Genomic DNA, 13252 nt, shown 5'->3' on the forward strand with positions numbered 1-13252 from the left:
ACACATTCGGGGCTGGGGATTTGATTCCTGTCTCGGCCCTGTGTTGCGTGGAGTGCTTTGAGGGTTTCCTCCGGGTACTCTGCTTTCTTCCCCCAGTCCAAAGATATGCTTGTAGGCTGATTGGCATCTCTAAATTGTCCTTAGTGTGTGAGCGTGTGCAATTGTGCCGTGTAATGGGTTAGCACCCCATCCAGGGTGTCCCATGACTCATGCCCTGAGTTCCCTGGGATAGGCTCCAGACACTAGCATAAAGTTGGTTTGACGTTGGACGGTCGATATTCGCGGATATGCGGAAATTAAGGGACCGTCTCTAAAGTTACATACAACAATGTTATACACGTTTCTAACTTCAATAGCATTTGAAGGGAATGACGTACAGTCATATAACCCACTGTAAAGTGTTCATCTAGGCGTCAGTAATAATTTATTTTAATAAATATCAGAAATCTAAAAGGTGTGCATTATAGCTGACACCTGGATGAACACTTTACAGTTGGTTGTGTGACTGTAAGTCATTCCATTCAAATGCTATTGAGCTTTAAATGCTGGTATATTTTGTGTATGAGCCCATGCAGAAATAAAATACGTGGCAATATTTACATATGGTTTAATAGTTTATTATGTTAAATATCAAAAATCTAAGAGGTGTGCATTATAGCCGACAGCTAGAGGAACACTTTACAGTTGGTTATATGACTGTAAGTCATTCCCTTCAAATGCTATTGGTTAGAAAATTGTTTAACAATGTCGTATGTAACTTTAGAGACGGTCCCTTAATTTCCGCATACCTGCGAATATCGAACGTCCAGCGTCAAACCAACTTTATTCCAGTGCTCCAGACTCCCTGCGACCCTGTGTAGGATAAACGGTACAGTAGAAGGATGGATGGATGAATTTAGATATGTGATTTTTAGACACTTCATATGTTGTTTCAAATGTTTTCCACATTTCACATGTGGTGCATGTGATTATTTCAGTTTCACATGGGATTTCTTGCGTGATTTTCCCGTGATTTTGCACACAATTCATTGTGTGATTTTACGCATGATTAATTCAGTTCAACATCGTGAGTTCGCACGATTCAATTTTATTTATAGGCAGTGGCGTTGTATTATTTTTCACTTATCGTTCACATAATGTCACGTGCTTACTTTAGTTTTATTGAACTTTCACTCGTTGTTCTCATGTGATCAAATATTACTCACATGTGAAATGCATGCGATTTTTCCATAATCAGCCAGAATAGCCTGTTCAAGCCTGTTCCACGGAATAAGAAACACTAGCTGATGTGAACTATGTGATTATCTGGGGTGTAGTGGTGCAGAGATGAGGTCTGGTGAAGGTGTCAGTGTTGCCCAATAGCTGTGGGCTTGGCTTATAGTGGGCTGGGCTGGGCTGGGTTCACGCAAGCCTTTATAACACTCTGCAGGAGACATCCTGTAGAAACGGCAACTTTTACTCGAGTTTTGTATCACTTTTCAGTCTCTTACTGGACATCATAGAGAACCGGTGAGTGATGACTTAATCATACGCTTACTTATACAGTGCAGTGTTGGTTTTCGTTACTGTTTTCCTTTTAATATAAAAAAAAATTGTCTATTCATTTTCATTATATATAGGCTGTCGGTCAACCTCTAAACCAAGTCTCCTATCATTACCCTATCTCCTAGATATTATGTCTGGTTAGGTTTTCTTTACTCTCCCCTTTCAGATCCTTCTAAAAACACAACACAAGGAAGCGTTGCGAGCGCGCGCGTTGTATTGCGTCCGGTTGCGCGTGGCGTTGGTGTTGTTTACATGTGCGTTATGGCGCGTGCGCGACGTTTCTTTCTGCTTGCAGTTATTTTTAAATAGACGCCCACCCTGAAATAGTGTCTTTTCCGCTGTCTTTATTGTTTTTTTTTTTTTTTTCCAGCGTTCAGTCTTGTAGGCTCGGGTAAGTGCCCCCTACAGCCAGGCAGAATGTTTGCAGTGATAATTCAGTGGTTGAGGTTTGGCACTACATATCGGACGGTTCAAATCTCACACTTGAGGAAGACTCTTAACCCTCAACTGCTGTACTGTACACTCTTCTGTCACCCTAACCAGATTTTTATTAGCCACTTTAGGGGAACCTTGCAAATTGACCATTAAAAATAAAGAAATTAATTAATCTAGAACCATTACCCATACATGGAGCCCTTGATAACCTTTAAAAAAAGATTGTAGGCCTATGCTTGGATCTGTTGTAATTTTCCTATTGTAATTTGTCTTTTTTCCCCCCAATGCGAAACTTATATCAGACCTCTGAGTATCCAAGGCTGATCTGATACTGACTTGTGCCCAAGATTTCTGTTGCCAAGTTATACAAAGCATAGACACCATTGGATCAGATTAGAAAATCATTGGATCAGATAAAAAAAAAAAAATATATATATATATCTGAACCAAAAATCTGATCCGATATCCGTCAAGCGTTTCAGGACAAAATTGGCCATGGTGCCAATATTTAATATCGAATTGCGGCATTGCTTTTTAATCTAATTTTTTTTTTTGAACTAAATCAATTCTGCACATAATGATTTTCTATTAGCGAATTGAACCACCTCAGTGTACTGGTGTTCAGCTCTTTATCATTTATCATTATCCTCATTATCATTATCATTATCATTTATAAGTGTGTGATGTCAAAAATAAATGCTTATTTTTGGATTTTGTGATTTATTATTTTCCATTTTGAGCAATATTGGCTTATTTTTAGATTGGATAATATTTATGCAAAGTAGCTTGTTGCTGTGGTAGTCTTTGGTCAAATGGATTCATATAGAAAGTATAGAACTTTGATATGGTTCATGGGTGCGTAGTCTGTATGTCTGAAACCACACTTTATATTATTATATAGTGGATTAGTTAGATCATTTTGCCTTTTCAATCTAAACGTATAAAATGCAGTGCAATAGGTTAATATCCAAATGAAGGAGCATCGATGATGCAGAACATCTACAATGGCCTTTTTTGTAGTTTGTAAGAAATGGGGAATAAGGCACAAGGCTACTCATATTGAAGAAGCCAGTTTAAAGATAGAACAGCAACTTCATGGTGTTAATCAGGCATCCCACATGTCTAGATCACTTAGCAAGAGCAAATAGAATCTGTTATGTAAATCTAACCAAACATAATTGATATATCAGGCCTCAGGATGTGGCAGTTTAAAATCAGTTGTAACATGTGAACGCAAGCCAGTAGATTTGAATATGGTCAGTACTGACGAAGTGTTCCTCTTTTCTTATACAACATACCCAAAATATGAAGTTACTATGTGCGAGTAAAGGGTTAGAAAAAGTACATTCAGTATGTACGTATGGAAATATTTGTAATTATTGTAACTGTGACAAAATGATACATTTACAAAATCTTTCAATTGTTTAATAGTTTCTGGGGTTACTAGATCGTATATTAAAATTAGTTCTTAACGTGAGATCTCTTTTCCTGTTGAAAGAGCAGTGGAAATGAAAAGCAGTGACAAAAAGGAAGTGATACCAACATTCCCTAAGCTTTTGTCTTCTAGGCGGAGCTCTTTCCTGCAGCTTGTATTTATAATATTCACATTTATCAATGGGAATACTGGTGTCAATGTGCCCATAAAATGAAAATAAATATAATACTGAGTAACCAAGCATTTACCAAGCAAGTATGCATGAAAATGTATTAAGTCATATGAGATGACTTATAAATTAGGCAAATAATCATTGATGTCATGGTTGAGACTTTCCTGTGTGTCAATCCACACTGAGCAGGTGGCCCTGGATGTTTATATGAAACAGAGAGGGTTAATGTCTTAACAGATTGCATGTCCTCTTCTCATGTAGAACAGCATGCACATCTCACTGAGGCTTAACTGATTGAGCTGGTTTTTTGGGTTTTTTTTTTTTTTTTTCTTCACTCCCAGGTAAACAATTAACTAGGATGGACAACAAGTGCACAGGCCTTGGAAACAAGTGACAAACCTAGATGTCAGACTGCTAACAGATCTTATAACTGACCTGTGTGCGTTAGGGTTTTACAGTGAAATCAAGGGACTGCTATAGAAACAAGAAAGGTTTCATAATGACTAAGGCAGTATTCATCTAGCATTTCAGTTCTCACATAGTCTTGAGCAGAAATGTGTGCAGGGGCTGACACTGTACACCTCCACGGATGATGAAACGCGAAGGAAATCATGCACTTTAACCCACAGGATCGCTCCTTGAAAAAGTGACCTGGATTGAACTTCATATCTACAGGCAGTTGTAACACAAAGGCTTTCAACATCGCTTCAAAGCCATTCTGTGGTTATGTAAAAGGGGCGGAGTGCAGGGAGGGAGTCATGGAAGAGGCCGTGTCAGTAGCTTCCTCTGTGCAGCGTCCAGGCCTTGCCATAGAGGAAGAGCCTGACTGGTGACCTTTAGAAACCTCTTTCCAGACAAAGAGACTGTTCAAGCTCTCGTTCCATTTACATGCACAGCAACATTCCGGCTGCCATCCGCCATAAGTGCCAGCATCAATGTTGTCTAATTGCATTATTTCCCCCCTCGGCCCTAGTTAGTCTGTTTTGAAAAACTTACAGGATACAGAAGAACCCATTCAGGACCATGCAAAGTACTCATAAACAATAGAATCTATTTTGTTTAGACTGATATTTTAAAGCTAAAAGTTATTTTTCTTTTGTATTGAAAAACTATTAATGGATATGTATTTGAATCCTGAATATGTTTACTCTGATGTGTTATAAATAGTAAAAAGTCTAGAAAAATGAAAGGAAATATGTACTAGATGTACTTCCGGCTTGTACATCTGAGAGATGTACAGTAAACATAGTAACAGGGCCGGCTAGAGAACTGTATCGTTTGTCTAACTGATAATATACGTATTTCCTTTTACTGTTTTTCTCACATACTGCAAAAGCTTACGAGTGAAGCTGTTGTATGAAATATGAACCTCCTCTTTCTTCTCATAGGTGTCTCCAAAACTGAAAATGGAGGAGATCCAGATCGAGACAAGACATTTACTTGACAAGGACCTTCAGGTATGAGTATGATGAATAGACACTTTTCTATATAACAAATCATACTTTTTTACACCCGTGTTAAATTTCCGTTGTTGTTGTTGTTGTTTGTTTACTCCAGGGATTAAGAGAAGCTGTTCAGCAGCTTGAGACAAAGGCAAGTCATTTTCATATTTTCTTTTAATTACAGTTTTATATTCAGTGAGGTACTGTGCACCAAGACTTCTTCAGGTCATGGTAAAATTTCCTTGAATTAAATGAGACTTTTAACTTGTATAGCATATTTAACGAAACACATTGCCAAAAAGCAGCTTTACAGAAATCCTGATGTAGATTTAGATACCTAATGAGCAAGTGGGATTAAAAAGCATTACTCTTCTACAACTGTATACGGTAAAGTCAGATCATGAAGTGTGTTGAAAATATGTTGAGTAGGAGCCCTGGGATAAGCACAGGACAGCCTTTATGATTTACAGCAGCAGTTCTTAGGTGCACAACAAATTAGAGTGCTTTTTGAAGTCATGACTATTGCCATCTGGTGGTGCAAAATGTTCAGTTTGCTTAACATAATGTTGTGTTGCAATATTTAGAAAGAAATGACAGCGTGGCATTAAGGCATACTGTGTCATTAGGATGCAGACATAAAAGGTAGAAGCAGTAAATGTCTTATTTTGAACAAATCAGTATTAAATGAGATTAAAATTATGTTGCTTGAATGTGCAACCAAAATATTATGTCTTATATCCCGCTTATTGAATTTAGGATCCTGGACATAAGCGTTGTCACTTCAGGCCAGATGATTATGATATTTTAATAAAGTTACTATACCCGACATGTACCTTTCATTCAAGGTCTCACAATGAATAAGCAAACCTACATTCATATTAAATAACTTATGGATGAGAGCTTATTCATGACAAAGTCACCGTCATTTCTGATTTAACACTTACAAATTACGAAAACTCAGTGAGCCTGATTCTTGTGGAGCATCAGATGCTCTCATGCAGCATCATGCCAGTGTCTTGTAGAGTGGCCATGGACTTATGATGTGAGGGAATGCAACAGCTTGCCCTCCCATGCTGACCCCTACAGATTAGAGTGATCAGATTCCAGGTCATGTGTTTATTATCTAGCCTGTAGTGACGTGGGAGGCAGAAGGATGCAACAGCCATCTGCCCAGAACTGGTTTAAAGCTGCTGGCAGTTTTCACACGTAGGGCTCGTATTCTTTAAGGGGATTAGCAGTGATGGGCAGACAACATGCGTTTGTCTTCAATCAGCAGCAGCGAAGGAGCACGGGATGTTTATCTCCTAGCCTTGTGTAAACCCTTATATTCCCATGGATATTCATCAGTTCTGTTTTAGAACTTTATGTGCGTTTGGTCAGGTATGACCAATCTAAAATTTAAACCACATCTGTGGTGTGTATATGGTGTAGTGATAATGCATAATATCATTTACATGTTTCACTTTTGTAAATGTACACCTACTTTACATTCGACAAAACAAAGAACAGATGGAAAATAGTTATTTTAGAGCTATTAATATTTTATATATACAACATTGGGGTATCTGAGACGTAATAATCAATTAAAGGAAACATCTGCAAAATGTAAGCATTAAGTACACTTTAATTTTGTTGTCTTTGAGGGAATAGAGGCTGGTTTGTGCTCTATAAGCCTGATGATATGTAGCCAGAGCCTCTCCTACAAGAATCCCTGGACTATTGGGAGGTTTTTTGTTTTTTTTTAAATGTCTGCACAAAATTTGAGGAAAGATTTAAAACAAAACTGCATATGTTCTGTACTGACCACATGTAAAATAAATTTAATTATATTTAATGTATGAACTCCCCTTTTCAACTTCCCATTTCATTTTTTCTCAGTTTGGAAAAAAGTAACCTTATGACTGGGGCTCTGTTACACATAAAAACATGTATTTAAATCATAGAATAATTTTATTTAGTAAGTAGTTAAAAGTGGTAAGTAGTTCAAAGCAAGTGCATGACATGCATATTTGATCTAAAGACATGCTTGTTATACTGTATTCAACTTCCTCGAGTGATGATCTCCACTCCACAGTAAATAGGCCTTGAAGTTTCCGATGACTGAATATTCAAGTTGTCTGATACGGTCTGATCCAATTTACAGATCTCTTCAACTGGAATTATCTTGTTTTGGTCATGGTACAAAGCATGCTGGGAGCAAGGGGCTTATGAAGAGGAGTGGCAGCAGGGGTATAAAGGCTTGAGTGCAGACGCAAAAGCTTACAAAGAGCTTACATACAATTGGATCTTACCTGTTTACTGAACGTTAGTTGCTGTTACTAACTACCAGCTGTCGAAATGGTTCTTGAGGATTCGGAATCAGACGCAGTGTTTGAGATTGAGGTTTTTGTGAGTACAGACTCCACTGTTTGGTGCTCAAGCTGTTGCATGAGGATTATTTGTCCTGGTTGGAAATGTGGTCAGACAACATGTTTGATGATAAATATCGGGATTTGATGCAGCATTGATGCAGATTCTATTTAGATTTGTATTATAGATGATGAAGGATAGGGTGGTTAAGATTAGTACTGTGGTTAAATATCTGAAAGGATGCAGTAACTGTTTAATAGTCATGTGACTTAAAGAGATAAGACTGTCCATTAGTGAAGTTTGCATAGCGCGACAAGTCTAAAACACGGTCTTCAGATCTGTGCATGCAATGTTGAGCAGGTGTAGCATGATGTTTACCTCATTTACAAATCCAAATCCGATCATTTGCACAGAGCTTTTTACAGTTTCTGCTTTGTAATTTGACTGAATTCTCAACTTCCAACACAGTCCTAAAATGTCCAGTTTGCTCAAAGTGCATTGCAAAATATATATTCCGCTTTATTTTTTATAGAGCATCAACCTTATTTTCATCACAGTTCTTGCCTCTACAGGAGCATGATGTTGATACACCTTATGGCAGAATCCACTGTACTATGAAGGGAGTCCCCAAAGGAGACAGACCTGTCATTCTCACCTTACACGACATTGGACTGAACCGTAAGTGTTAACCTAATTCCAGCATATGCCTTTAGCATGACTTTCAATATATGCTGTAAATATGCCACCAAAACTCATGTCTGTCTTTTTTTTTTATTATTATTATTATTTTCTCTCTAAAGACAAGACATGCTTTGACACTCTGTTCCAACATGAGGACATGCAGGAGATAATGCAGCACTTTGCTGTGTGCCATGTGGATGCACCAGGACAGCACGAGGGTGCCAATACTTTCTCCACTGGGTAAGCTGGAAATTGAACGACGTTAGGCAACATGAAGCCTTTGACCTTTTAGTCTTTGAGTGCTGACAAGTCCGTGTTCAGGCTCAGTTGCCTCTATTAATTATTAGCCTTGGCTTATTCTTGACCTATATTGTTTTAGATATGTCCTAAAACAAAATGTTATGGGACTCTAGATGAATGAATAGTTATATAATTATATAGTTCAGAGGTCAAATATTTGTCTGCTCCAAGGTTTTAAAATGGAAAAAAAAAGGAAAATGTTTAAAATGTCAGGAGAAATGTTGTACTATGGGTGTAAATGTAAACTATGTGTAATTGTGCATGTTTGATTTACTTTAGATATGAGTACCCTTCTATGGACCAGCTCTCTGAGACACTTCCTCTGGTCCTGAAACATTTTGGGTAATATTGCATTGTAACCAGTTGCTTACTCGTACTTGAATCACTCACACTTTTGAAAACTAAGGATTCTTAGATGTAACTGGCTTTTGTTTTCGTGACTATATAGTCTTAAGAGTGTGATCGGGATGGCGGTTGGAGCCGGTGCCTACGTCCTTGCAAAGTTTGCTGTGAGTTGCCATTTAAATAACCTGATACTTTTAAAAAAGTTTTAATCAAACCTGGATTAAAAGCAGAACAAGCTCGATTATTGTTGCTGTTATTGTTCCTTCTTTATTATTTTTTTGCTTTGTTTAGCCGCTAAGGAATGTTCCAAACTTGTTAAACACCAGCGGTGCTCGCTGTAGGGAGTCCTGATCTGATTCTTTTGAGCTTATTATCACAGATTTTAACACTTTACTCCACTTTTGTTACATGCATCCAATTTCAAGTATATTTGTACGTATGTAAGTTTCAGAATTATTATAATGAAAGGTGGATTCTTGTTTTTTTTTTTTTTTTTTTTTTCAGCTGGACTACCCTAAAATGGTGGAGGGTATTGTTTTGATCAACATCAATCCATGTGCTGAGGGCTGGATGGACTGGGCGGCACAAAAGGTAATATTTTTTAAAAATAATTCAACCCACAACATCGATATGTTTTAATAACGTTATCCTTATTTATATTAAAGCATGTTAATTGGTAAATACGATGAATTTTTCAATTACAGTTAAACTAACAGCAAAAACTGTAATCCTGGCCACACTCTTGGGACCTTGGTTTGTGTGGTTATATAGTTATGTTCCTTGGGGGTGTAAGTAACCTTTTACAATTAAAATGTATTACAGATCAGTGGCTGGACTCATGCCATGCCTGACATGATCATCAGCCATCTGTTTGGAAAGGTGAGTTTGAACCATTTTTGTTGGCAGCTCATTTGTATTATTATTATTATTATTATTATTATTATTATTACTATTATTATTATATTTTCTTCTTAATTTTTTTTGAGTTATGTGGTGGTGTTGTTTTTTTGGCTTGCTTTTAGGAGGAAATTCAAAACAACCATGACCTGATTGGCACTTACCGCCACCACATCCTGAATGACATGAATCAGTACAACTTGCAGCTGTTTGTCAAGGCATATAACAGGTGAATAGAGACTCAATCACTTACCATGAAGATTTGGTCAGACTTGGTTATTAAAAATGACTGACATTTGTGGTGTTTCTGCTACATAGCCGAAGAGACCTTGAAATTGAGAGGCCTGTTCCTGGAGGAAACATTAATGTCAGAACCATCAAGTGAGTTTAGAGCATTGACTGCATTTTGTATTAGTTAAAGTGTACAATTTTATGTCCTAATGATTTGGTGGTGCTCTGCTTTCAGGTGCCCCTCTCTTCTCGTAGTTGGAGACAGCTCTCCTGCAGTGGATGCTGTGGTAGGTCTAAGTTCACACCAATGGCACATGTGCACTTATTTACAAGATGAACAAGTGACATTAATGAATTATAGTGCTGCAGCTTGAACAGCTATTCTAAAATTGTTAACACATTTGTTTTTCTAGGGCATTTTTGTGACTTTATTGTACTTTTTCCACAGGTGGAGTGCAACACCAAGCTGGACCCGACCAAGGCCACACTGCTCAAGGTGAGTGAGCATTCTCACATTCTCAGTCTCTTTAATCCAGCTGCCTATTCTTAGCCTTGGTGGAAAAGTTAGGAGCTGATAAAAATTCTAATAGCTCAGCACCTGGTGACTGATTTACCTAGGGTGCATTAAGGCTGATTTTCATGGCTAGACCAAGGGCAGAATTCTTCTCCAGCTGACCTAGTTTCCTTGGCCTGACCCATGTTGCCATGGGGAAAGCAGGTTTATAATCCCTCAACTGACTCATTTGTTGCTGATAAGTGTTGTGAATAGGCTAGTTAATGGAACACTTGCTGGTTAAGAAATTCATGCTGATAGCGGTGTTTTCAAGTCTGTGAAAGCTTGGAGCAGTAAACATGCAGTGAAGCATGTGTTGTGGCTGAAAGTTGCCATTTTAAAATGTGTTTCTCCTTTTTTTTTTTTCCACAGATGGCTGACTGCGGAGGCTTGCCTCAGGTTGACCAGGTGTGTTGACTGTTTTGATAGCTCACTGGCAGGATCTTCAGGATGGAGATAATCATTACAGATATCTGGCAGCTTAAGAGCCATGAATGCCAATCCTAATACCATCCTGAACTTCTGCTACTGACCTGTCTTCTGGTTGCGAAAATACATATTAGAAGCATTCTTATATATAGCCACTGATACTTAAATATTCTTTCTCATTTTATTCACAGCCTGGAAAGCTGACTGAAGCCTTTAAATACTTTATACAGGGAATGGGCTACAGTAAGTATTTTAATCATTAATTACACTGCCAATATTAGTTTTAAACTTGATGATAGTATTGTTGTTGTTTGTTTGTTTTTTTTACACCTACCTCGCCTTGTTGTTGAAGACAGCTCAGAGGTTTATAGTTGTTAGCTTTTCTGCCACCTAGTGGTGAAATCTGCTAGTGACATCTGACTAAATATAAGAATCAATATTAAACGTTTAACCTCCTGACTCAATAGGCGTAATGAAATATGTCCACTCCTTACTATTTTATCACCCCAATCAATTTTTGATTCTTTCTATGTTTGGAAATTTCTAAAGTTTGGAAATACATATATAACGATTTATGAGGGCAGCACTGTGGTGTAGCAGGTAGCATTGCTGCCTAATAGCTCCAGGTTTTAGGTCTACTCTGGGTTCTCTAGTGTCCTCCCATGTCCTAAAAACATGCCAGTAGGTGGATTGGCTACTTTCTATTGCCCCTAGGTGTGAATGTGTCTCATCCAGAGTGTCGCAGCCATTCTTCCCAGGATTGGCTCTGGATCCACTGTGACCCAGCCTAGGATAAAGCTCTTACTGAAAATGATTAATATAACTTAAGAGGCAAACAGTTTATAAGGACATGCTTAGACCTCAGTCTGCCTGGTCAGAAAACAAGTTCTGAGGGTTTTTTTCCTTCTGTCCTCCCTGTCCTCTCTCAGTGCCCTCAGCCAGTATGACTCGCCTGGTCCGCTCTCGCACTGCCTCTGGCTCCAGCGTCACCTCCTTTGATGGCAACCGCAGTCGCTCACACACCAACGAAGGCCGGGGCCGTTCCCACACCGCTGACGCCCAGCGCGCACGCTCCCACACCGATTCTGCAGACAACTCTGTGGATCAGTCTGTGCTCAAATCTACTGAAGTGTCATGCTAAAGCAGCCCCACCCTTCCCTAAACCCTACCATGCACTTCCTTTAACACACTTCCTTTCCCTTATCTGTGTGTGTGTGTGTGTGTGTGTGTGTGTTGTGCTGTCACAAAAATGCCCAGGAGTGCAGGCCACCAGCTTTGGGCACACACTCATCCCAGAATACAGTTGAATTAGTCAGAGTGTATTATTTGAGGGTACTCTGGGAAATGCTGTCGAGATGAAGTAAAATATTTGAAAGGGAAACTCCCCTAATATGTTAACTTGCCCCCTTTTTGGGGGCTGTTTTATTCTTTATGCAAGAAACACAGCACAGAAATACTGTACGTGGGAGAATAAGAAAGTTTGGGAAGCGTACAAGTCTGTACGTTTGTACTCGTCATGCATCATTAATTTACTTTCTTTGCATTCTCATATACTTGATTGTAGTGTCACTTATCTCACAAATGCCTGCAAATGGCTGAGTTGTGTGTTTTTTTTTTTTTAACAGTAATGTATTTGTGTAATAGTTTTAATACTGGATTAATTTTCTGTATATTTTGAATGTGATTTGATGAAAGGATATGGTGGTGGATAATAGGGTTGTCATTTTTCTATGCTACCTACCTTAAAAATAAACGACATACACAGGCTATTTTCTTTTTCATTTATCTTCGTGTTTATTCCCCATGTTTTGGGGAATATATTTGTTTTTGTTCTTTAACATGATTTTTTCTACTAGTGATCTATTATCAGGTGATCTGAGGCATTTTAAGAAGTGAATAACACAAAGGAATTACTGTACATAAACAAATGAATGATTAATTGGGGTTTTGGACCTAATCAAGATTTTTATGGAGTTAAGCAAAAAGGGAACAACATGTGCCATGGAAATCCACTGTTTCTATTCTGTTGGGGTTTAGAAGGATGGAGGGAGAAATCCAATAACAGGCTTTTTAGGTAACATAACCTTTGTAAAGATGCACAGCAACACAATGTATACCACACTGTACATTTAAATGGGATTAGAGTTGTATTTATTAAAAAAGACAAAAAAGAAAGAAAACAAAACCCCCTCTGACTGTTTTGTATGACTGAAGCACCTCTTATCTACCCATAACTGCTTGCACATGATAAACTTACACATGATGATAAAAGACATTAACACATACATATGTTTAAACACCCTTCAGTCTATTAACCATATATGTTGATACTCAAGAGCTGTTTATTATTGTCATCTTTTAAGACTATGGGCAAAAATAAAAATAATTATGTGTGTATATATATATATATATATATATATAACATGCATAACAATAAT

At 38.0% G+C, this 13252-nt stretch overlaps 1 protein-coding gene across 2 annotated transcripts; it reads left to right on the top strand.

The window, feature by feature from the left end:
• The first annotated feature begins 825 nt into the window (after positions 1-825).
• ndrg1a (N-myc downstream regulated 1a) lies at positions 826-12581 on the top strand. 2 transcript variants are annotated; one of them, XM_053612852.1, is made up of 16 exons: positions 826-868; positions 4976-5044; positions 5145-5180; positions 7951-8056; positions 8179-8299; positions 8639-8701; positions 8808-8868; positions 9209-9295; positions 9527-9583; positions 9727-9830; positions 9920-9982; positions 10068-10119; positions 10281-10328; positions 10758-10793; positions 11006-11057; positions 11744-12581. In XM_053612852.1, exons 2-16 carry the CDS (start codon positions 4994-4996, stop codon positions 11953-11955), a joined length of 1149 nt encoding a protein of 382 aa, XP_053468827.1. In that variant the 5' UTR covers positions 826-868; positions 4976-4993; the 3' UTR covers positions 11956-12581. The 2 variants fall into 2 exon arrangements, with proteins under 2 accessions (XP_053468827.1, XP_053468826.1); XM_053612851.1 differs by lacking the exon at positions 826-868 and adding an exon at positions 1181-1509.
• Positions 12582-13252: the final 671 nt, after the last annotated feature.

This window comes from Ictalurus furcatus, chromosome 24 (genome assembly GCF_023375685.1).
Source record: "Ictalurus furcatus strain D&B chromosome 24, Billie_1.0, whole genome shotgun sequence".
Classification (NCBI taxonomy): Eukaryota; Metazoa; Chordata; class Actinopteri; order Siluriformes; family Ictaluridae; genus Ictalurus; species Ictalurus furcatus.

Excerpts from the sequence above, each read along its gene's own strand:
- ndrg1a (XM_053612852.1), top strand. The coding sequence starts at position 4,994 with ATGGAGGAGATCCAGATCGAGACAAGACATTTACTTGACAAGGACCTT. Across the intron at positions 10,120-10,280 it reads CTCCTGCAGTGGATGCTGTG|GTGGAGTGCAACACCAAGCT; the intron begins GTAGGTCTAAGT and ends CTTTTTCCACAG. Across the intron at positions 10,794-11,005 it reads GCTTGCCTCAGGTTGACCAG|CCTGGAAAGCTGACTGAAGC; the intron begins GTGTGTTGACTG and ends TTTTATTCACAG.